The 23,970-nt window shown below is 38.7% G+C and overlaps 1 protein-coding gene and 1 pseudogene across 2 annotated transcripts in view; one reads left to right on the forward strand and one right to left on the reverse strand.

Annotated features, from left to right (window-relative positions):
- PREX2 (phosphatidylinositol-3,4,5-trisphosphate dependent Rac exchange factor 2) overlaps nt 1–23,970 on the reverse strand; it is a 188,498-nt gene that overhangs the window by 110,208 nt on the left and 54,320 nt on the right. For both annotated transcript variants that reach the window (XM_075743930.1, XM_075743931.1), the window contains 5 exons: nt 23,224–23,328; nt 20,296–20,397; nt 18,380–18,541; nt 10,576–10,709; nt 6,240–6,343 (listed from right to left, as the gene is read on the reverse strand). In XM_075743930.1, coding sequence (XP_075600045.1) covers nt 6,240–6,343; nt 10,576–10,709; nt 18,380–18,541; nt 20,296–20,397; nt 23,224–23,328 — 607 coding nt within the window. The remainder of the gene's footprint in view (nt 1–6,239; nt 6,344–10,575; nt 10,710–18,379; nt 18,542–20,295; nt 20,398–23,223; nt 23,329–23,970) is intronic.
- Nucleotides 9,423–10,003, forward strand: LOC142600814 (ribulose-phosphate 3-epimerase-like; annotated as a pseudogene).

A 23,970-nucleotide genomic window follows, 5' to 3' on the forward strand; every position in this document is an offset into this window, starting at 1 on the left:
AGGTACACTCTTCACATAAAGGCAATCACAGCTGCCAGTCAGGCTAAACAAATGATTTTTAAACCTGACACAATGGTTACAGAAGGAAGAAGAGCACAAGACTTCAAGTTGCTCAATGCAAAGTCTGAACAAGCATGCTTAACAAATCATTAAGCCTCCAACTTCCCAAGAAAAGGTGATGAAAGATGACATAATCTTCTAATGATACACAGTAATACACGAAAGCTTATAATTAGAATTGCAATATATGGTTCAAAATTCAAGACTCAAACCTTTGAGAGATGCACAACAAATGATTTGTTACAGACATAGACAATAGAATATTTTTCTTCCCTTAAAAACAAACAGAAATCTCCTAAGGTTCTTAGGAGCACCAACGCTCAGAAATACTAAGGAAATAATGGCTTCATATTATCAATTCCCTTCCTCCTCTGTATACTTTTTGATGCAGACTCCGGTTACTATTATCATGTAGTGTTTTTTTTCTATTTCATGCCTCATTTAAAGACAATAGGGGACAGAACTAAGATAGTATAAGCAACCATAAATCTGGTATTTCCTAAGTCTCAAGTGCTTGTCTTCATAAACTAAATAACATTCATTTAATGGCTGGTGAATGCCTTTAGAAATATACTTTTCTCTCAAAATTGAATTTTAAAGACTGAATACAAAAAAACAATACCATAACAATTTATCCACCTTTCTAATACTTGCAAGTGGTTGTGTAACCACATTGTTTTAAGAACACAAATAGTCTGCCCTCATAAGTAATATGCGTTCCACTTCAATAGTGCAATAAAAAAAAAGGCAGAGTGCTTCACGATACTGAAACAAAAAAGAAAGCTTATACCAACTGTACTGCTCAGCCAAGGCCTAATTTCATCAAAGAAAAACTGCTTTTCAGAAAAAGCTTTGTTAAGTTCTGTAGGCATGTCATTAACATGACAATAAACCACAGTGGGAATCTGTTTTCCTATTTCATAGAATCATAGAATGGTTTGGGTTGGAAGGGACCTCAAAGATCATCTAGTTCCAACCCCCCTGCCACAGGCAGGGACACCCTCCACTAGACCAGGTTGCCCAAAGCCCCATCCAACCTGGCCTTGAACACTTCCAGGGAGGGGCAACCTGTTCCAATGCCTCACCACTCTCACAGTAAAGAATTTCCTTCTAACAGCTAATCTCAATCTATCCTCTTTCAGTTTAAAGCCATTCCCCCTTGTCCTATCACTCCATGTCCTTGTAAACAGTCCCTCTCCAGCTTTCCTGTAGGCCCCTTTAGGTACTGGAAGGCTGCTATAAGGTCTCCCCAGAGCCTTCTTTTCTCCAGGCTGAACAACCCCAACTCTCTCAGCCACTCGCCACTGGTGTCCACTTGGACATCAAGCCATTGACCACAACTCTTTGAGTGCAACCATCCAGCCAATACCTTATCCACCCAAGTGGTCCATCCATCAAATTCACGTCTCCATTTTAGATACAAAGATGCCATGTGGGACAGTGTCAAATGCTTTGCACAAGTCCAGGTAGATGACATCAGTTGCTCTTCCCTTACCCACCAATGTTGTAACCTCGTCACAGAAGGCCACCAAATTTGCCAGGCATGACTCACCCTTAGTGAAGCCATGTTGGCTGTCACCAATCACCTCCTTATTTTCCGTGTGCCTGAGCATAGTCTCCAGGAGGATCTGCTCCATAATCTTGGGCACAGAGGTGAGACTGACTGGTCTATAGCTCCCTAGGTCTTCTTTTTTTCCCTTTTTAAAAATGGGGGTTATGTTTCCCCTTTTTCAGTTCAGTGGGAACTTCACCGGATTGCCAGGACTTCTCAGATGTGATGGACAGTGGCCTAGCCACTTCATCTGCCAGTTCTTTCAGGACCCGTGGATGCATCTCATCAGGTCCCATGGACTTGTGCACCTTCAGGTTCCTTAGATATTCTCGAACCTGATCTTCTCCTACAGTGGGCAGTTCTGCATTCTCCCAGTCCCTGCCTTTGACTTCTGAGGCAAATGCAACTAGAGCACTTGCCAGTGAAGACCGAGGCAAAAAAGTCATTGAGTACCTCAGCCTTCTCCATATCCTGGGTAACCAGGTCACCTGCTTCCTTCAGGAGAGGGTCCACATTTTCCCTAGTCTTCCTTTTATCACTGATGTACCTGTAGAAGCTTTTATTGTTGCCCTAGATGTCCCTGGCCAGATTTAATTCTATCAGGGCTTTGGCTTTCCTAACCTGATCCCTGGCTGCTCAGACAGTTTCTCTGTATTTCTCCCAGGCTACCTGCCTTTGCTTCCACCCTCTGTAGGCTTCCTTTTTGCGTTTGAGCTTGCCCAGGACCTCCTTGTTCATCCATGCAGGCCTCTGGGCGTTTCTGCCTGACTTCCTCTTTCTTGGGATGCATTGGTCCTGAGCTTAGAGGAGGTGATCCTTGAACAGTAACCAGCTTTCTTGGGCCCCTCTTCCTTCCAGGGCTTTGTCCCATTGTACTCTACCAAGCAGGTCCATGAAGAGGCCAAAGTCTGCTCTCCTGAAGTCCAGGGTAGTGAGCTTGCTGTGCCCCCTCCTCACTTCCCTAAGGATCTTGAACTCCACCATTTCATGGTAGCTGCAGCCAAGGCTGCCCTTGAGCTTCACAGTCCCCACAGCCCCTCCTTGTTGGTGAGAACAAGGTCTAGTACGGCACCTCTCCTCGTTGGCTCCTCTATCACTTGGAGAAGGAAGTTATCATCAACACATTCCAGGAACCTCCTGTATTGCTTATGCCCTGCTGTGTTGTCCCTCCAACAGGTATGAGGGTGGCTGAAGTCCTCCATGAGGACCAGGGCTTGTGAAGGTAAGGCTGCTCCTATCTGTCCACTCGGTCTTCCTGGTTGGGTGCCCTGTAGCAGACCCCACTACAGTGTCACCATTTCTATGCTTCTACTTACAATGACGACTACATTCCTACATCTATCAATGCCAAGAGCAAAAACTCTCAGTTACCCTTGTTCCCTGGAGCCCTGTAGTTCATTATACAATGCAAGCAGAAGAGGATCCCAAAATCTACAGTAAAAACTGTGGAAGGATCATCTGGATTCAAAAGTCTTTAATGTCTATAAAGAGACCCATACAGAACACATGAGAAAGAGTCATGCATAGATATGAAAATATAAGCACTCTGCACTCAGAGCATCCACTCTAAGAATTATAGAAAGTGAGAGGTAATAGGTGATTAAGGAGAATAAAATAATACAATACCAAAAAACCCACACACAAAGCTAATGTGAATGAGGCTCAGACGACAAAATTACTACACCTGGGATTGAGATGACACGAAAAGAACACAGCAGAATAGTACCAGGTTACAGTTCAAACGCAGCTGACTACAGGGGATGAGAAATGAGACATCTGGGTGCAACAAATGAGAACAGTACAGAAACCAAGACAGAGGAAGGTTAAAGAAGGGTATCATGATCTGAGTGAAAGAAAAAATATCAGTGTGTGGAGAAGGAATGCACTTCTTACTACAAGGAAGGAAGAGAGGGTTGTTTCTTCAAAAAAAAGGGAGGAGGTGGCAAGAAAAGGGCAGAAAGGTGGCACAGGCCAGGGAAATAACACAGGCATTTCCATATTTCAAAGAGAACCATAGAAAGGAGGGATGAAATAGCAGTAATTACAACAAAAAAATATTTTAGGACGTTGGACAAACTGAAATGGAGAAGGCAGGAAATGTAGGGATATGGAAATAAAAAGCAGGTAAGAATAATCTAGAAATCAAAATAACCAAACCATTAGCTAATATGTCAGAAGTGTGGAAAGGAGGATGGATTTTAGATATGTTGCATATATAAAAATGACAAGATTTGATATGGCTCAGGAGAGCAAGTAGGAAGGAAGCATGATAGCCTCCAGAACTGTGTGTGAGGCTATAGGAAATGGGGACGGTAGCAAAATTTCCTGTGGCTGGAGGAAATTAGACTACTGGTGTCTGGAGTGGAGAGGAAGACGATTTGTGCTTAGCTAAATTATACTTGAAGATACACTGACGAAGAAAACGAACAAGCAGGAAGGAAAACAGACAGTGTGAAAGAGATCAAGGACTGGATAGCTAGAACAAGCAAATGAAGACAGGTAGGGCAGATTTGAGAAACAGAGGAGAGACATGGAAGGAGGAAGGATGAAATATTTGCTAATGCTAACACTAAAAGCGTGGCAATATGTGGGATTGGAAACAGTGAAAGAAAAAAGTTGGAATATTTATTAGGAAGAAGATGGTGGGTATAAGCCTCTGTGGCCACAGTAACATCAAGAGTTATAAGAAAAGAGATGCCATCTTAGAAAGTGACATAATGGAAACAGTAAAACTGTATTTTATTTCTAAAGTATATATAAGGAAGGAAAACAAATGAAAGGCAGTCAAATAATACATGACATAAAAGACTGAAACACTCAACTGTATTTTTTGCATAAACAAAGCGCTAACTGAGACTTCATACAAATAAAGCGAACAACTGGGCAGGAATACAAGCCAGAAAAGGGAAATAAGAAGATATAGAGTATTGGATAAATTACATTCAAGTCAACAAGGCTTTATGAAATTCACTATAGCATACCCATAGATATCTCTAAACCACTAACTAAAACAGTGGGCCTGGTGAAGGACATAGCCCAAAACAGATGTCAAGGAGTTCTTACAAAGAATGTCTCATAAACAAAGAGAATGAATTAAGTGTGACGCCACAGTGCTCTACCTTATATTAGCATCTTCCAATAGTTTAGGAAGAGCTGAAATAGTTCAGTAATAACATTGCTTGTTCATGGAACCAAGGCAAGACGCATTTCAAGAGCTTTGGGGAACAAGACATGAATTCTGAATGCTTAATAAACTGTGGAAATAGTAAGATAAATTCAGTAGAGAAAAGAAAGTAATTATTAGGACCTACCCTCAGACATTAACACAGTGTAAAATATAATGGGATAGGCACACAAATGGGAACACAAACTAAAAAAATTGAAAAATAATGCCCTCAGAAAAGCCAAATAATCCTGGGATTAGTAATAGACATGCCACATGCAGCACTAGAATAGTTATTCTTGGCACCATCAAAGTTTCAGTTCTGGACACCATAATACAAAAGATGCAAACAAACTGCAGAAAAAAACAACCAACAAAACTACAAAGGACCCAAAAAGTAATAAAACCTTAGAAAGCATGATCCATGACAAAAGGTTGAAAGACTTAAAAAGAAGAGATGGAGGAGAGATGCAACAACCTTCCAATAAACTAGTTTGTTGCAATAAGAATAGTCAAACCGTTCTCCAAACCTACCCAGTAAAACAAGGAGTGAGCTATTTTGAAAACAAGGAACTCAAGATTAGAAAAAAATGCTTTTAATAAATACTTAACTTCTATGAAGGACTTCTATGAAGCTTATTTAAGCTATAAAATCCTTGTCATTAATGCTCAATTTTAGAAAGAAATTACATTAAGAAATGTTTGGAATCCATAGTAGATGTAGGGCAAACTTAATGCTATTTTAAAATCAGAAGAAGTAATATATAACTCACAGAAACTTCCTCAAGACCTACATATTTGCAATGCCACTGGAAGTTTCCCATTTATTTGTTTTTTTAGTTTTACATTAAAAAGCCAAAAATGTTTCAGGTTTTCTGTATTAATTGTAAGGAAATAATGTTAAGCTCAAAGGTTAAACTCAAGTTTCTAAAACAAAAATTGACATTTGTAGGAATATTTTGCGTTTTCACTTTTCTAATGTATGTCAGGAAAATTTCAAGCAATCATATGGATTATATCCCTAAAGGTATTAAAAAAACCTTCCTTTTTTCTTAAACACTTATGTTACAATCTCAGCATTTATAGTGTTTGAGGTTTCGTTCCAAGAGAGGTAACTTTTCCATTTGCTTTTACAAATGTATCACATACCTAGGGATAACCTCTTTAAGAGTGCTGGAATGCTGTAAAGTGAAGTTAAATACACAATTTTAGTTGAGCAATAAATGTCACCTTATTTTATTACTCTGTTCATGTTAGCGTAAAAGAGTCATCTATGACCACCCAGCTAATAATGTATGAAAGCAATGATGTGTCACAGAAGCAGTTTTGACACGAGTAGACAGAGCTTTTAAAATGGCATTTTACTCTCTCTTTCTAAGTACACTCCATTCTCAAAGAAATCATAAAGCTGCATTTGATTTCAGCACCTCGAAAGACTGCTATGAGCAGCACAAATATACTCACCTGTTCCGTCATCTACATTCTCTACTTCCATCACTTCTGTGTTTATTCTGCCCCGAAAAAGGTAACGGTGGCCATCTGTAGATGCTTTGCTGTTCTTCAATCGCCTGATAAAAGGAAGAGCAGATGAGCATGTCATCCACCACCTTTTTCTATGTTTCTGCACTGCTTTCTGTACATGTAGCATTTAAAGAGTACTGTAAGAGTCACAACACATTTATACATGTGCAGTTGAACTGTGGAAACCATTGCTGAATGGGACATTGCTGATGCTAAAGCAAAGATGCTACCTCCTACTCTGGTAACAGTAGGCTGCAAATCGCTGGCTGACATGAGAGTTTATCAGGAAAGTCTCACTCTGTAAAAGCTCTGCTCCAACGCTTTGGTACCTATATGCTACTGTCTGCCATCAAAGACAAAATATTGGGTGGATCTCTCCTCCTCACTGATGTAGCCTCCTTATGCTAGCCAAGAAATTCAACACAAGGGCAGCATGACCAAAAAAAAATGAAACACCTTTGGATATAAATCTTGACCTACACACATTAGCCTCATAAATGGGATTTATGCATGGAAGAATGAAGATGGCATTTTTCCTTCCTCACATATGGGTTAACGAAGAATTATAATTAAGAATTGCTGAGTTTTTTTAACAGTTTCACAGTGATATATTCCAAAGCACTTTGCTTTGATATAACTCTGTTCTCAGTGAAGTCAAGGCCTTTCGAGAATCCAGTTCTAGGCAGCTTTTCCCACCTCACATAAGCCAGAGATGATTTTCTGTTCATTTCTGCCAATAATGATAATTTATACTGTATATCAAACAAAGGTCAGTTCCTGAGAATTAATGATCATCTGAATTCTGACCTTCACTCCCTCCAGAGAGGTACTGTTCTTCAGAAAATGACCTGCCTCTCAATCATTACTGTCTGGCAAGTAACTCTACTATACTGTAAGTTTCTTATTCAAAAACTGAATAGTATATTTAAAAAAAAAAAACAAAACCAAAAAATATATACTTATGAACCCATATTTAGCAATCCACTTTTGTACAATTCCGCAGCAAAAGAATGTTTAAAAATTACATAAAATATATCATAGCATAAAAATAGGACAATTTTTGTAAAATTTCCGAATTATAAACCTCCTGAGAGCAACATTCTCTTTACGTACTTTCCAGTCAATACCTGAAGTATCTTGCTGGCATATAATCCACTTCCCACCATCAACTCTGAAACGATGTTCTAAATTGAGTTACTCTTATGTCTGCAGAGACGTCACCATGGTACCAGCCAATGATACGTAGGACATGATTGCTCAAAACTAAAGAAATCATAGACCTTTCATGTGTTTTGAGATTTTCATCCAATAGTGCATTTTAGCTAGAATATGGCTACAAAAATATGTAATTTATTGGTGAACAAGTGAAAAGATACTTTGTAATCAGAAATATAATTGCAATTGCCAGACAACAAAATACAGCAAAAATTAGAAATTTTGAAAAGAGTGAGTTTATATTTACCCAGTCTACATAAAAATGAAACTGAGCAGTTGCAGAAGGATATCCTTGAAATATATTCAATATTCAACACTAGATATAATCACAAGGTTCTTAAATGGTTCATACTCATCTGTTCCAGAAGTTCTGCAACCTAAGCAAGAGTTGAAACTTAAAAACAAAGGCCTGATTACTATAGCTAGGTGAGTACAAACTACCTATCTTCTCACATGTAAATGCTTCCCTGTTAACAGAGTAATATATAGGAGGAAACAATATTCACTGGAGAAGATTTTTAAACTTTCCTCAGGGTTAGCCTGCAGCTTCTTCAGCAGGAACCCACTGGAAAAAACAGCATTTCCAGTCCAGTCTGAATAAGGTTCTTGCAGAACACGCTCAGCATCTTTACAATACAGAGAGGTTCTTATAAGGCATTCTTCATCAGTAGGGTCCATGGCTACTTTCCACTACTACCACTTTCTATACCACACACTGATGAGTCTAACCATCCACACATATTGGTTCAGCAAGACGCTCTACAGGTGCTACAGTGAATCTAACCACCAGTCTATCATAGAACTATTTAGGGTGGAAAAGACCCTTAAGATCATCAACTCCAACCATTAACCTAGCACTGACAAGTCCACCACTAAACCATGTCCCTAAGCACCACATCTACACGTCTTTTAAAATACCTCCAGGGATGGTGACTCAACCACTTCTCTGGGCAGCCTGTTCCAATGCTTGACAGCCCTTTTGGTGAAAAAAATTTTCCTAATACCCAATCTAAAACCTCCCCTGGTGCAATTGAGGCCATTTCCTCTCATCCTATCACTCATTAATTGGGAGAAGAGACCAACAGCCACCTGGCTACAACCTCCTTTCAGGGACTTGTAGAGAGTGATAAGGTCTTCTCTCAGCCTCCTATTCTCCAAACTAAACAACCCCAGTTCCCTCAGCCGCTTATCATGAAATTTGTTTTCTAGATCCTTCACCAGCTTTGTTGCCCTTCTCTGGACACACTCCAGCACCTCAATGCCTTTCTGATAGTGAGGGGCCCAAACCTGAACACAGCACTCAAGGTGTGGCCTCACCAGTACCGAGTACAAGGGGACAATCACTTCCCTATAATTAGCACAGGAGGAGAGAAAAGGGATATTCATCCTCTAGCAACTTGTTCTTATGTATGACAAAATAAATATGAGTATAAACTTATTTGGCAAAAGAATTTTAAAATATTTAAAGTAATACTCTTCAACGATGAATCCTATGCAAACACTGATGTGAAAAATATCATTCATAAACTATATAAAACAGCAGACAACAAGGGTTGCTAATAAGATTTTAAAGCCTCAATTAAAAATTGGTCTCAGATTCATGCATTTATATGCATAAATTTCCATTTACTTTGCTGATTGTAGTTGCATATATACATCTAAGGTTATAACTATACTACACAACACATAGATATTATGGTACACATATATATTAGTTCTGGTCTCTATTATCCAACCCTTTGATCTCCTTCCCTCTCATCCATCCCCACCAAGAATGGGTAGCAAAAAGAGGATGAAGAGCACTCACTATTCCCCAGACACAGCTAAAGCAATGGGGGAGGAGGAAATCATGACATCAGGCTGCCCGATCAGCCTTTCCATCCTACAGTTGATGGTTCTGGGTGCTCCCACATGTTGGACTGCATGGCCAACTACCTTCACCTGGATGCACCAAGCATACATTTTGCTATTTACATTGCATTTGTCCATCCTCTCATGTACAACCTTCAAAAGCAGCTGGGCGAGGATCCATCCTTTAACAGGTACATGACCGCTGCCAAGCCAGAGCACTCCTCAAAACAAATGGGTATAACAGGTGCAGAGAAAGACATCTTTCACCTGGATGCTACAGACAATCCAGGCACTGGTAAAAGATAGTTGGAAAAACGGGATGAAAGTTGGCTATCAAATCTGGAACTACCCTTGAAAATCTTACAGCACTCACACTGATCTGACAGACACAGCTGTGGTGACGAAAGTAGAACTTGGATTTATGAGGCAACAGTTTCAGCAGCTGTAGACAGTTTCCTTGACTGGACACTGAGGTTGACGGTGGAGTTTCCTCTGACACCATCCACAAGTGTGCAGAGGCAGAGGCAAAGATAATGGTATTCGTCAGTGCTATTAGCAAGCATGCTCAAGGTCTGTCATGTATCTATGAATCTATCAAGGATCTATCTGGTAATATGTATTCAGCAGCTACTCAAAAATAGTTTCTGGATCAAAGAGACAAACTTAAGTAGTTTCAAGAGGGATGCCTGTACGTAGAACTCTTCTTTCTCAGAAGCAAAATAGCACCAAACATTAACTGCAGAAGCTTGTTGCTGAACTAAGGAATTGCTCTTTGCAATGCAGCAAGCAGAAGCTTTCTGGCTGTGTTCCCTGATTAGAAATACAAGGCTTGAAACTCTTCAATCTGTAGAGACTTATTTTATAGCATAAGCTACAATACTAACTTGCTTGAAGTAAAAATCCAGTCTGTTTACCCTTCCTAGAAGAGAGTGAGACCATCACATACAACCTGTTGTAGAAGACTGACAAAACAGATTCTTTCTCCCCGCACTTCACCATTTGGATTCCGCATTTTTGTAAAATTTTCCCAATGTTTAGATGAATTCCCTTTGGATGATAGGTCTGCTTTAAAAATGCTGACTTTCATATTGCAATTACCTGCAGGAAATGCTTTGGTGGTGGTGTTCAAATATTCTTATGAAACAGCATACAGGGGATTAGCTCTACTGTGAGAAAAATACATTATTTTTGAAAGTATAAATTAATCATTTACCTGTGCTTTTTTTTGCAGTAGACCAAAAGGTTATCAAAAAGAAAAAATATCCTCTCTTGGATATTTCCTGCTGAAATTTTCAGTAGTAGTCCACTTCGCAGCATTTCTGTGCATGTATCTGTGATGTTTGACCCCTAAAATCAATTGGAAAGAGATTAATTTTTATTCTGTGAGAACTGAAGGACTCTTCAACAATTAAGGAAAAGTTTCTTACACAAACTCACAACCACAATGATTCTCTGAAAACACCAAGGATCAAACTAACTTTCATTTATTACATCGTAATTAATTAATAATTTCTAACGATGCTTAAGACCAGCTTTGCATTTATTTAGTATTGCCACTAACTGGGGGAGGGGGGGAGGGCAAAGGTTTGTGGCTTTTTTGAATGGATAAAGTTTAATTGCTAAAATTTCCACATTATATTACATCTATGCATGAGATCTCTCCCAAAAAATCAGGCTAACTTTATACAATAACTCTTATCCTCAGTAACTTGGGAATTGTCTGAAATGTCTGAAAATGGGGCTTTACAAGACATAATCTATGCCAAGATGAACTTGGAAGCTGAAGCAGCCAGGAACCTGAACATTAAGGGTATATACTTCTACACTAAATTAACCTAAACACAAAATCAAAATAAAAAATCAGCAAGATTTAAAACTCAGGCAAAGCTAATAGCGGCACGTACAACTAAGACTTTCTAGTATACTTCCTCCTTACATACTCTGAAGACATCAGAATTTTGCCAAGCTGTAAATGGCTGGGATGAAATTTCCCATGCCTCATTTTTGCTTCAAGGTAGATCATTCTTTCATGTGAAAAGAAGGCAGGCATTTTCATAAAGGTTAATGAAAAAGAAGCAACTTTAACAAAGGATAACATTTTCCCCAAAATATTTCTGTGAAAAAGTCATGGCGTTTCTACACCTTACAAAAAGAAATTTACCTCTTAAGGAAGCCTGCCTTGAACTCAGAGGTGTTTTGCTATTCTGAAAATCCATGCTCCTGTGGGACAGAGCTCCTGTCCATGTGCTATAAGCATCCAGCATGCAATCCTATGGATAATAATGCGTGCTGGCTGCACTGAGCATACACCCACGGCTCAAGGAGTTTCCTCACTTGAGGCAGTCAACAGTCAGCTTGGAAAACCTGCAAAAGCCAGGACTTTCATCTACACATCTTCTGAATGACTTATGCCTGCGGTAGCTGCAGTTACTTCCTCTTCTTGATCTAACCGCAGTAGCCCAAAGAAAAATGCATTCAATTAAGAGCCAAGAAGCAATCATGGGTTCTGCTCTCATCTTGCCGTTCATCCTTTGTACGTCACAGCACTGAATATTGAGCAATAGCTCAGATGCTAAGGAGAACACAGTCTGTTTACAGAGATGATAAGAGAGATTGCACAACCATCACACTGGAACACAGCTCAGGTCTCTAAATAAAGCCGCCTCAGTATCAGTATTAACTAACCACTCTTGTTTCCATTTAGGATCAAATGAGCCAAAAATGAATGTCATCTATAGCCACCAGACCATACTTCCCGTCCAAAGACAGAATAAGTACCAGAAGCCGGCATACTAATTTTACAGTTTCACTTGAAACCAAACACTGAAACACCTTAAAAGCACACTCTGTAATATAAAGCATAAATTAGGGCTGCACTTAATGTTTGCTATCCACAACTACAAAAAGCATGTAATTTCTTTCTATTCTATTTCATCACTTTTGTGTATTAAGAAGAGTAACCAATACCTTATGCTGCTTTTAAAATTTGCTGGAACAGTACTTATGAATAATTTGCATTTTAAAAGTCTGGATATTTTTAAAGGTTTTTGGTTTGTTTTTTCAGAAAACTTCAGCTTTGCTGGAAAATTGTTATTTTTTGTAGGGAAACCAAAATAATTCCAGCTTAAGGCTTCAAAATTGTTTCAGCAGTTTCAGCTTCCTACAAAAGAGTGGGGTTTTTTCATAGAAAGGGTTTTATGAAAACATTTTGTCTCTTTTTATTGAAAAATCTCATTTTCACTGTAGAAAAATACAACCTTTTCCCAGCAGGCCTAGCAAGATCTGCTACTGTGCCAGCATCATGTCATAAAATACCATACTTTATATGCATTTTAAATGTATACAATTCAGGCTACCTGAATTATCAGGATTTGCCTCAATCATGATTCAAGTTCAACATTGCAATATGACAGTCAGTATTATCTGTATCACATTACTACCCTTTGCTATTGTTTTCCTCTTCATTTTTCTCCTTTTCTAATATAAACTGCTAGATGATGAAAAAAACCTTCTAGAGAGCTATTTTTTTCCCTTTGAGACCTCCTGTCCAAATATGGAACGGTGTTAACTTCACTTATCGGATAACTTTTGACAAGATCACAACCCATGCTGGTGTGGCCGCAGGTCAGTGGATTTTGTTATTGCTGTTTTATTTGCTGAAGTCCAAGGAAATAAGATAACAGGATCAGAAGTCACATCTGGTTGTCCTACATAACCCTGCCAGTGCAGAAAAATCCCCCACCGCCCCCTTGCCTTTGTAACAGTTAGGGTCAGCCTGTTCCTAGAAATGGAACATCATGGAGCTGAAAAGGACAAAAGAGGAAGGCATATTATGTGAAAGTACTGCTGTCTCTACACCTGGGGTGAGCACTCCTCTCCACTGCATCCCATAGGGATGAAAACCATGCCCAGAGAAGGATAAAGCAGAGAGTACACAAGCACTGCTATATCCACCATGCAATTCAAAGGAGGACTGACAATCATAGCATTTGGGTTGGAAAGGACCTTAAAGATCATCTTGTTCCAACCCCCCTGCCATGGGCAGGGACACCCTCCACCAGACCAGGTTGCCCAAAGCCCCATCCAACCTGGCCTTGAACGCTTCCAGGGAGGGGGCATCCACAACTTCTCTGGGCAACTATAACAACATTTTCATGAAGGATGTAGCTACACCTTGAACCTCCACATGGGATTACATCAAGAATGCCAAGCTACAGTTGATATCCAGCCCAGTAGAATAATTCATTTATTCAACTCTGAGCTGTCCCTCTCATGGGGGAAGATTCAAGGCTGCAGTAATGGATGAGAGGTCATCCTTCTCTCAGAAGCAGTGAAGCTATCTACTGTACTGCTAGAACTGAACTACGCTACCTACAAGCAATACTTTTGGAACAAGTATTACCAAAACCTTCTAATAGAAAAATGTTTTTGTTAAATGTTTGAATTGAGGGAAACCTCAAATATGAGTGATTTGAACCTGAAAAATAATTTGCTATTTCAAAGTTTGCTTGAAAACGTACATTTATATTCAGTGCTTGCAAGCGAAGATCATATAGTTGCTCAACCTAAATGTAAAATCACTACTTCTATGCTACAATTCATGTTTCTCTACATTTAAAGCACCTGAAATTAGAGCTGATGCAATATTTTCAGTGAAACTAACATTTTTGTAATATGTCAATTTGAAAATGCCATGTATTGTAGAAATAAACCTGTTTTAATCATCTTCCAACAAAACATATAAAGGATTCAGTTGGAAAAAACTGACCTGCAAAGCAGGCTTATACTGTGAATCTAGACTAGTTTTTCCTTCCTCTGTCCCACTGAGTCACTGAAGACTCCAAACATCTAACTGTAGAGCAGTCCTATCCTGTGGGTAGCATCAGGGCCAAGCACTCTGTGTTTTTTAGGATAGCTGGTGTGGAAATAAAAAGCCCATTAAGATCTCAGAGCTTGCAGGCTATTTAGATAAAACTGGCTCCTAACAACCCTGGGCTGCCAGTCAGTCACCTGTCTTCCACTAAGGCAATAGCTCAGGCAAGAGGTCTGAAATGTGGCCTACTATGACCATATCACAAAATAAATGCATTTAAAATGCACTGGAAGGAGAGAGACTCTACGCAACAAATTCAAAACAACATTCCCCTCATCCTTAAGTCATTAAATACCCACCTTTGACATTAAAAAAATTACCTTTATTACCTTGACACGAAAAGCAGCATTTGTTGATTTTACTTGTTACAAAAGCTACTCATCTACATATTCTGGGCAAATTTCAGTCAAACATGGAGGTCTGACCATACCGATTCAGTAGCCAGCACATTAACAGTGATAAAGGTCAGAAATTACAGATATTAACTTACTCTTCAGAACTTACACATGGGCATAGGAAACAGAAATAAAATAGGGGTAATGGCTAAAAATTCTGGAGATTAAAACATAAATCTCTATTAAAATACTACTTGATGATATGGCGGAATGGAAAGGAACAGAATAGCCCATGCTATTGTTACTGAGTCGGCTTGTGACTCAGACTGTTGTTCCGTTTCCAGCTTACAACAAATGCAACAATTTTATTTTTTCTTTTCTCACAGAAACATCCACGCAAATATTACTGACAGACTCCTTCAGCTGCCGAGCCATTCTCCAGCTGAGGCAGCCACCTACACAAGTTCTGAATTCAGGCCAGTAAATTTAATCACTTAGGAAATTAAGCGAGAAAGTCATTATACTCAAAATTTTCTTTCTTGAAACAGATGTTCCATTTTTCCATGAATCTGTATTTTTATCATAATAAACACAAGCTTCATTTTATGACACTTAAGTATAGGAATTCAAGTCATGCTTTGATCAGATTCTAAAAATAGTCTTTATTTTTTTCCTTTTCCTTCTAGTTGGGGCCAAGCAATGTGCTAAGCATTTCCTTCTGGAAGGAAATCTCCAACAAGTTTGCCTCTTTATTTTTAGGCAATGCAGAAAACCAGATGTTTATTTAATTAAATCCACTTTCATACATTGCATTCAGAGATTGTTGTTGTTGTTGTGAATCGTTCAAAATACTGTTAGCTCTTATACATACTCTAGCATTCTTACCATTTCACGGACTAACTGGATATTATGTTTGAAAAGGATGTGCATACTAAGATCAGGGCAATTTTGCCATATTGGGCACCCTGTGGTGCCATATGATAACATCAAATCTGATCAGCTAAACTACAATAAACACTACATAACTCTACTGAAAACATACTGTTTTAAGACAATGGCACTATTTCAGAGTTCAAACACAAGTGAAATCCTAAAATTGAAGGGGGGGGGGGGGGGGGGGGGGAGAAAAAAACCCAAAGTTGGAAGTAAATCACTATGTTACGGTTCACAGAATACATTCTGACCACAGGGACAAGAAGTCTATGTTTTGCATGCTTCTGTCCATATTGTTACCCTTCCTTATTGTTACCTGTGCTTGTTAATATATTTTCAACAGCAAACATATTTACTACTGTATGTTTTATTAAGGATTCAGAAGAAACTAAATGTAGGAAAGTGGATTCCCTTTTCAGGCTTAGAAGTTTGCAAACAGTCGGTTATTAACCAACTTACATGACTAATAATGCATTGAGTTAATAATACTGTAACTTTGTGCTTGAGTGTGTTCATTAAGATGCATTTGACAAATATGTATAAAACTCAGGAACTGAAAGCAAGTAGAAGAATTTTGATCACTTTAATGCAGTAGAAGACAACTGAAAAGTGGAAATAATAGAAGGAATAAAATTGGTGATAGGCAATAAGGACTATTTAACAAATTTCCTTGCCATAAAATATTCAGCAATGTAACCACTTAACTTGCTATTGCTTCTATCATGAAGTTATTGCACAAACATGTCTAATGCATTTTAATGTTCACATACACTAATCTTTCTAAGTTATTGCTGATGACAGTGTGTTCAAGCTAATCACAAAAAGAAACTTATTTTCACCTACTCTAAACAAGCAGCTGTTAAGATATCTGCTTCTTTTGGAAAGCATTAGGTAAACTAGATCTCCTCTCTGTTACAACATTTAGAGGTTTACTTTATCTAAGTAGTCTTTTCTGTTTTAAAAGCCTGCAAACAATATCATGGTATGAGTGCATGCTCTTTGTCACTTGTCTTTAACAGCTTTTTTTAAAGTTATTTAAGATTGAGGATTACAATGAAGTATAGAAAGGTTTGTCTGAATACCGACCAGCAATTATATATAGCTTTGTGCTCGCTAAAATTCCTTCTCTTGAGGCGCAGTGAATTTTTGTGGAATGTGTTACAGTAACAGTCCTGTACCAAAAGACTATAGTGCCCTGAATGCTGGCAGAAGAGGATTTCTCTGCTCTAAATTATACCTACCCCAATTACAGAAATGGAAGAGCAGTTCTTGAAAATGCTGCTACACAGGAAAAGGAAAAATACCTTAAGTGATACATTTCAAATCCCACAATGCACTGAAGAAACACAAAGAATTTTGATTAAAGTCAAACTAGTTGCTTAATCCACGTTTCCAACGAATCAAATCTTCCCACACTACTCAATTAAGAACAAACCAAAGGTTTGTGTAAGTCCACAGATCAGGAGATTTCACATGGAGCACACAGGAAATACCTTTGCCGTGTCATGGGCAATATTTAGGGCGTTCTTTGTTGAGTGTTAATTTTTATACTCCTTTCAGATAGTGGCTGGTTCTGCTGAATTCTTCTGGAAGGCAGGGGGAGACTGAATCCACTGCTGCAGAAGCAGAGCGCAGCCTTAGGCACAGCAAGTTCAAGAAACAGCAGGTATGGTAACAGCATGAGATATAGGGAGGGAACGGAGCTGTATAGAAACTGAGGGGTTTGTTTCTGCTGTTTTATCTATTACTATGAATTATCTCCTCTAAAATTGACTATTCTAGTCAATATTCTAGTTTTCATTTGTCAGACTTCTTGGGGAACTCTGTCAGTTAAAGTTCAGGCAGGTCTATCTCAAAGCTTTCTCTGATTTTGTGTCCCATCAGTGTCCCTGACGTTTTCTCTGCACTGTACAAAGGCCATTTCCCACTACATAGCTGAAAGATCAGGTCTCAGTCTATCAGACTAACGTGCAAAAAATACATGTTCTTGCTACCTTTTCCAGCCAGCAGGCCTTCCACAAAGCTTTAAAGGGATAAAATCTCTTCCTCTATTTCTTAAGCAGCTCTCTCAGGAAGAGAAGTAGCACATCTGAGTATAGTATACCAAAAACCAAAGAACTACTTCCATATTGAAATTCATGTCTTAAGAACCTCTGTAAAAAAATAAAACTCATTTATTTTTTTAAAAGTTTACATTACTTGCTTTATATTTCTTTTATTGGGACTTCACTTGTGTTTCCCTTCCACCTCAGTGCAGGCAGCTCAGACATTTCAATACAAAACACCCAAGGCAACTTAAACATACACCTGTATCTACATCTATCTTTCCGTATAAAATAATTATAGTGCTCAAAATAATACAAAAGGAAAATTTTGGTGCTACAACTACTTGATCTTGTTGTTATCTAGGAGAAATGGTGGCGCTTATGGTTACCATTGAAAACTCTAACTCGGGAACAGACCTATAATTTCTACACAAAACTAAAGCATTAAAGCTCTTCAATTTGCTGACAAAAAATAATGGACTCAGTGCTTAAACAATAATAATTACCAAATTTTTTTTCAACCAGACGAAATGATGTTAGGCAGGCATTGACAGCACTAAAATCAGAGCACCAGTTAAATTAGGATTTATAGATGTACACACATACACACTGATGTAAATTGCCTTCTGTCCTGGAAGTCTGCTATTTTATGCAGCAGTGCTTAGTCATGGACAATGCTTAATTTACAGAGTAGATCCCAAATAAAACCTGTGATTTTACAGAATTGAGGAGTTGACAGTATCGCAGGATCACAAAAACAGTGCAATACATGCTTGTTGAAAACTGTTACTCCCTCCTCAATAAAGAAAGCAACAAATCTTATGACAGTACCTCCCATCCTTCAACATGAGACTGCCATTCTTCCAAAAACTCTAATTTTTCCATTTGTCTCTTGGCTTCATTTATGTTGGAACAGACAGCTTTCATGGCCTGGAGGGCTTCCATTAGTGCCGCATAGTCACTGTGCTTCCTCGGAGTCCGCTTCAGTAGCTCCTATTTAAACATTTAAAAAAATAAGGAAAAAAGCAGCTTGTCTTTGATCTCTAAATGTGTATTACAGGAGGCTTAAACTGACTAGGCTACAAAATCAAAAAGTAGTCAGACTTGTCTTTTACTAGGTGGAAAAGTAATAAACCCTCCAGCATTGTGTCCTACTAGGACACCAAACCACAATAAATTACTAACAATAAAAATAATCACTACTTAGGGAAAAGTTTGCATTTCAGCTACTTTGTCCCCCCAACAATGTTTCTTCATGGTGATCTTTGGTTTTTGGGTTGGGTTGTTTTGGTTTTTATATTCCACAGGATGGAACTGTTCAACAGCAAGGATAACAATTCTGCTTAAAAATGTTAGTTTACTGACATCAAAATTAACACCTGCCTTTATGGCAACTCAGGGCAAAACCCATGTTCTTTTAGCTCCACACTATTGTTTAATCTAGTGCAATACACCAGAGCACTGAACAATAGCTTCGGTGACTCACTCATTTCAGATGCTTACTGGTAATGGCACCCATACTAAAAAACAAAAGTGGAGTTGCCAGTATTCATTTAAGATTTCCCATCCCAAACTACCAACTACTCATTTACAGCTGGACCGACTATGGACAGCCTTCGGTGCACACCCTGACTGAGGCGTGGGTACATTCGTCCTGGAGACCTAACCCTGCTGCCACCACATCCTGTATTTAAATTTAACATAAATAAATTAATTTCAATGTATCCCTGAAATAATTCATTAGTCATTTTCCCTTGTTTTGTCTGCAGATCCTTCACTCAAAAAATAGAAGACAAAAATAATTTTAAAATAGGCCAAGGGAATTGTAAAACCACAGATATCTGGGATGACTCAAACCTCATTACAATTATTATATTATTTAACTTGTTTTAAAAACCTTTATTTTAACATGTTCACTTTTAGGTTTTTATGTCAGTGCAATGAAATGCATACGCCTCAAAATTGGCAATGCTTCAGATCTCACTCACACATGCATTGTGAAAAATACTGCCCAATAATCAGCTTTCAAGTAGCTTCTAGAACAAAATCTGCTCTGGCTTTTCTCTCATAGTTTCAAACAATAAACAATACTAAACCTTATTTTGTTAAGCATAAACTAATTTTAAGTATTTACTTTCCTGATAATTGAATTCTTTTATTTCCTAACATGCAAAAAATTTCAGTAACTCAGAGGTTTGACTATCTAATGTTTATCAGCACATTTAACATTTTTCATTAAGTAAGTTTTCAGTTGTAACAGTAAGATAAAAATAAACATATAAACATGCATAGAACCACCTACAGCATCTTACTGTACAGGTTTTTTTACAAACCATTTTCATAGATATTTTTCATTTACAGTTTGGTGATGACAAATTAGAATCATCAAAGTATGTCACTAACAAACTCTGCCATCCCAAGCATTTTAAGCAAGGACATGGTCAAACCCAGCTGAAATCAGTCTCATTAAACTCCCTGAAATGGCTCATTTCCATTCAACAATGGAGAGGCAACCTTAAGACAGATGCCGAAGGGAGCTAATCATCTTGACCCAGCCAAACTCCTCAGTCCTTTTAATACTGATGTCAGAAGAGTTGCCACTGGCTTTAATGAGAGCAGGTCTGGGTCCAATATCTAATAAAGAGATTATTCACTGTGTAGAGAGATTGTTCCTGCGGTTTGGAAATATGCTTAGCAACCACTTTTATACAGAAGTATAAAGTCCTAGATAAAAATCTTGTAAGTACCTTTAAAAGAAGGGGATACTTGCATATTCTCTGTATCGGCGTTACCAGATATCCCTCCAATGGTACATCTGTGTTCTTGCGTCCTCCAAGGAGCATGCAATTCTAGAGTGTGAACAGTTTCAGAAATTATTTAAAAATCCTAAGAAAATTATCAGAAATAAAGACAAGGGCATATGCAAACAGCAATAGTGGCTAAGCTATATATAAATTATATATGTATATGTTAAATATGTGATGAGGGAGGTCAAAGGAACAGGCTTGAACACATGCATAGGCAGGTACATTGACCATCATACAAGACAAGGAAGATAGGAAGCTGCCATGATGTTATGCAGGCATCTCCCCTAGGTATCCTCTTCATCCAGTCTGATTGAGAGTGGTCTCTTTTTAAAGTTTAAAAATAAAATACAGTAAATAAAATGCTAAAAATATGCTTTCACACTTCAGCAAACAAAACCAAAATTAGTTCAGGGTCACCACTATAGGTGCTGTTGGTTTCAAAAGGTGTGTTCACGACAGTAAGTAGTATCAAAGATGCTTTGAAAAGTTTGAATATGGCCATCCTAACACACACATATGCAAAAGTCTTCTGTTCACATGCTTCTATATTTAAACACGATGTGCAATGAATAAAATATCCTTAGTCGTGGGCTAAAGAGTATGTGAGGTTTGTCAAGACATCCAACTATGGAAGCAGAGAATACATGAGATATTGGGTGGAAGCATCCATGAAAAAGCAGCTAAGAGAGAGAGAGAGAAAGGAATAGGGGCTGTATGAGATAACGAAGTATGCAAGGGACATCACAGCAAATATTTGAAATTGCCAGAATTACAGCGTAAGTACATAAAGACCTAAAGTAATGATGGAAATTATTTTATGGAGAGATCAGAAGGAGTTGTGATGCAATGGTATGAGATAATCTACAGCTTCAAAGAGCAAGATGTCTAAACTGAGAACACTAAACAAAAGTAGTTTAACACAGCCAGATGGTATGCTGACGCAGGCCACAAATCTGGATGCAGACACATTGTTGATGGAACAGAGGCTACACAACTGGGTGGCCGCTCCGCACATAACTCACAATGCACATAACCCATAACCAGCACTGCTAGGGAGATCTCTACACCCACCCATAAGTCTCTGCTTTGTACTCATGGTTAACCAGCTTTTGTCTTATCCTAAAGGATCCTTTATCCTAAAGGATCTCACTTAACCTTCCAACAAAAAAGTTTTACTGATAAAGTCCGAGCAAGATAACAGCAGTGCAGACTACAGATTTATATAATGGCTGTCTCTATATTTAAAGGCTCAAAAGTTTGGTTTCAGCTCCTGATTATTCATAGCTAATTACATATCTAATGACCTGAACTGTTCTGTCTAGCTAGAAGGCTTCAATTGTACTTTCAAATCAAACAGTCACACCTCCTAGTCTCTAGGTTAGACTACTGCCACTTACTCTACAGACATGCTCTGATTCTATGAGGAACCCAAAGCAGATGTGGAAGCCCCGTCCGTGCACCCAGGAGTACATGACACTGACACATCGTGAACTGCCACACACAACTGCACACTTGGCTTCCTTTCTCACAAAACCAGCTCTTTGCAGTCTTTCACTGGAATATTTTGCTTTTTGTTTCTGTAGTCAGCATTCACCCTTTATTCCCGAGTCCAGCCATGCTGCTTCCAATACAAGAACCATATGTGTGTGCAGCTCCCCAAGTCTGAGGCAAGGTGAGGGATACTGTGTCAACTGCTGAGGAAAAATAGGACAACTTTCAAGCTGTTTTTAACAATGAATGGAACACTGCCGAATAAGAGACTCTTGGCAAAAAGGCAGATGGAGCTTCATGTCACTCGGTACCTCCTACAATACGGCAATTCCCATACTGCTCGTTAAATGGCTGTAAGTAAATGCAGCTAGGAAGGGAGTCAGACCCAGCATCTTTCAAAAATTTAGTGAGCTGCAGTAGGACAACTTCACCAAGAACTCTGTCAACAGCAGTAGTGAAAGCCTGCATGCTAAAATTAATTAATAAAATTAAATAAAACTTGTGATATTGCCAGCATTGGCATCATGGGGTTTTTTAAGCACATCTGTGATGCTTTGCTGATAGTGTCATTTGCTCTCCAGTCTTAAAACGCAGTAATTGGATCTGACTACTCTGAAATCTGAAATCATATCTGAAGGCACCTTCTCAGGCATTTAAGCTACAATATAGTAGGTCCCACATTTCAAAGCTGACCTTGTTATCACAGGTCACCATGAAGGAAAACACAAAAATCATTCCATACTGAATCCTTCTTTTAACAACCAATGTGAACTATTAGGAAACTCAGTATTTACATGGAAACTAGTTTTGCTGTGGGAAAATCATGAGGACTGTCATACTTAACATTTTAAACTCCTCCTTATTTGCCTTGTAAAGTGAAAGACTAATTGTGCAGCTGTTTCTTTTGACCTCAGATTAAGTCAGCATCTAAGATCAGGATGGCTACTCCATCATCCACAACAAAACATTTTTCAGTCTGGCACAGATGTGGCTACAGTACCAGAGTGTGGACCCTCTCTTCAGAAGTTCTGACAAGTCCTTCAGCTCCCTTTCTCTAATTTCTTTCCCTACCCCTCCCCATATATCTTATCCTATTATTTTCTCTTTCTACAGGCACAGCTGGATTTACACTCTTGTCTCTTGGCCAGCAAGTTTAAGGCACACTGCCTAATGCTGTATTACGCACGGATCCAAGTGCAGCAGTGAAAATATGATGTACACAACCCCTTCCTCTGGAAACACCACCCCCAGCTGAAACTGCCTGCTAACCGCTTGCAGGTGTGCTTGTAGTGGTTACATGGTGGAGGTGACAGTGCTAACAATTCACTGCCCAGTCAAAAAATATTAAGTTAGAACACCAGTTCAAAGTTTATTTACCAAAAGAAACGTTCGCACTGTTCTTATTTTGTTAAGGTCAAGCAGAACTTTCTGTGCCTTCTCATGGTTACTGCAGTATTCATCATAGATACGGAATTTCTCTTTCTGCAGAAACAAAGAAATACATTGTTATTCACTTGCCATTTTGATTTTTTTTAATTAATAAAACACAGAATGAACACTTTTCAAAGCCGAATAGCTAATATAGTCTTCATTTTGGAAGGTCAGCTCTTCCTCCTACATTTATTTGAGGTCCAGTCTTAAATCAGAATTATGAACAGTCTGGCAGCATCACCTGGGAATTTCAATCATAGAATACCAAGTTGGAAGGGACCTCAAGGATCATCTGGTCCAATCTTTCTTGGCAGAAGCATGGTCTAGACAAGACAGCCCAGCACCCCATTCAGCCAAATCTTAAAAGTGTCCAGTGTTGGGGAATTCACCACTTCCCTGGGGAGATTATTACAATGGATAATTGTTCTCATTGTGAAAAATATTCCTCTTGCGTCCAATCAGAACCTCCCCCAGAGACATGCCTCATGTATAGGCACCACCCTCACCCACGCTGCAGGGCTCAGTTTTTAGCTTGGTGAATATAAAAATGATGAAACAACAAAAGTTTGCCCATTTTATGCTTTTTCTTTGTTCCCCCCCGCCTTTTTTCTGGAAATGACAGTAACCAAGAAATGACCTCAAAGTACTCTACCTTACGCAATCAAGCCTATTTTGTCCTCATGACTATGTACA

Source organism: Balearica regulorum, chromosome 2 (genome assembly GCF_011004875.1).
Source record: "Balearica regulorum gibbericeps isolate bBalReg1 chromosome 2, bBalReg1.pri, whole genome shotgun sequence".
In the NCBI taxonomy this organism is placed as follows: Eukaryota; Metazoa; Chordata; class Aves; order Gruiformes; family Gruidae; genus Balearica; species Balearica regulorum.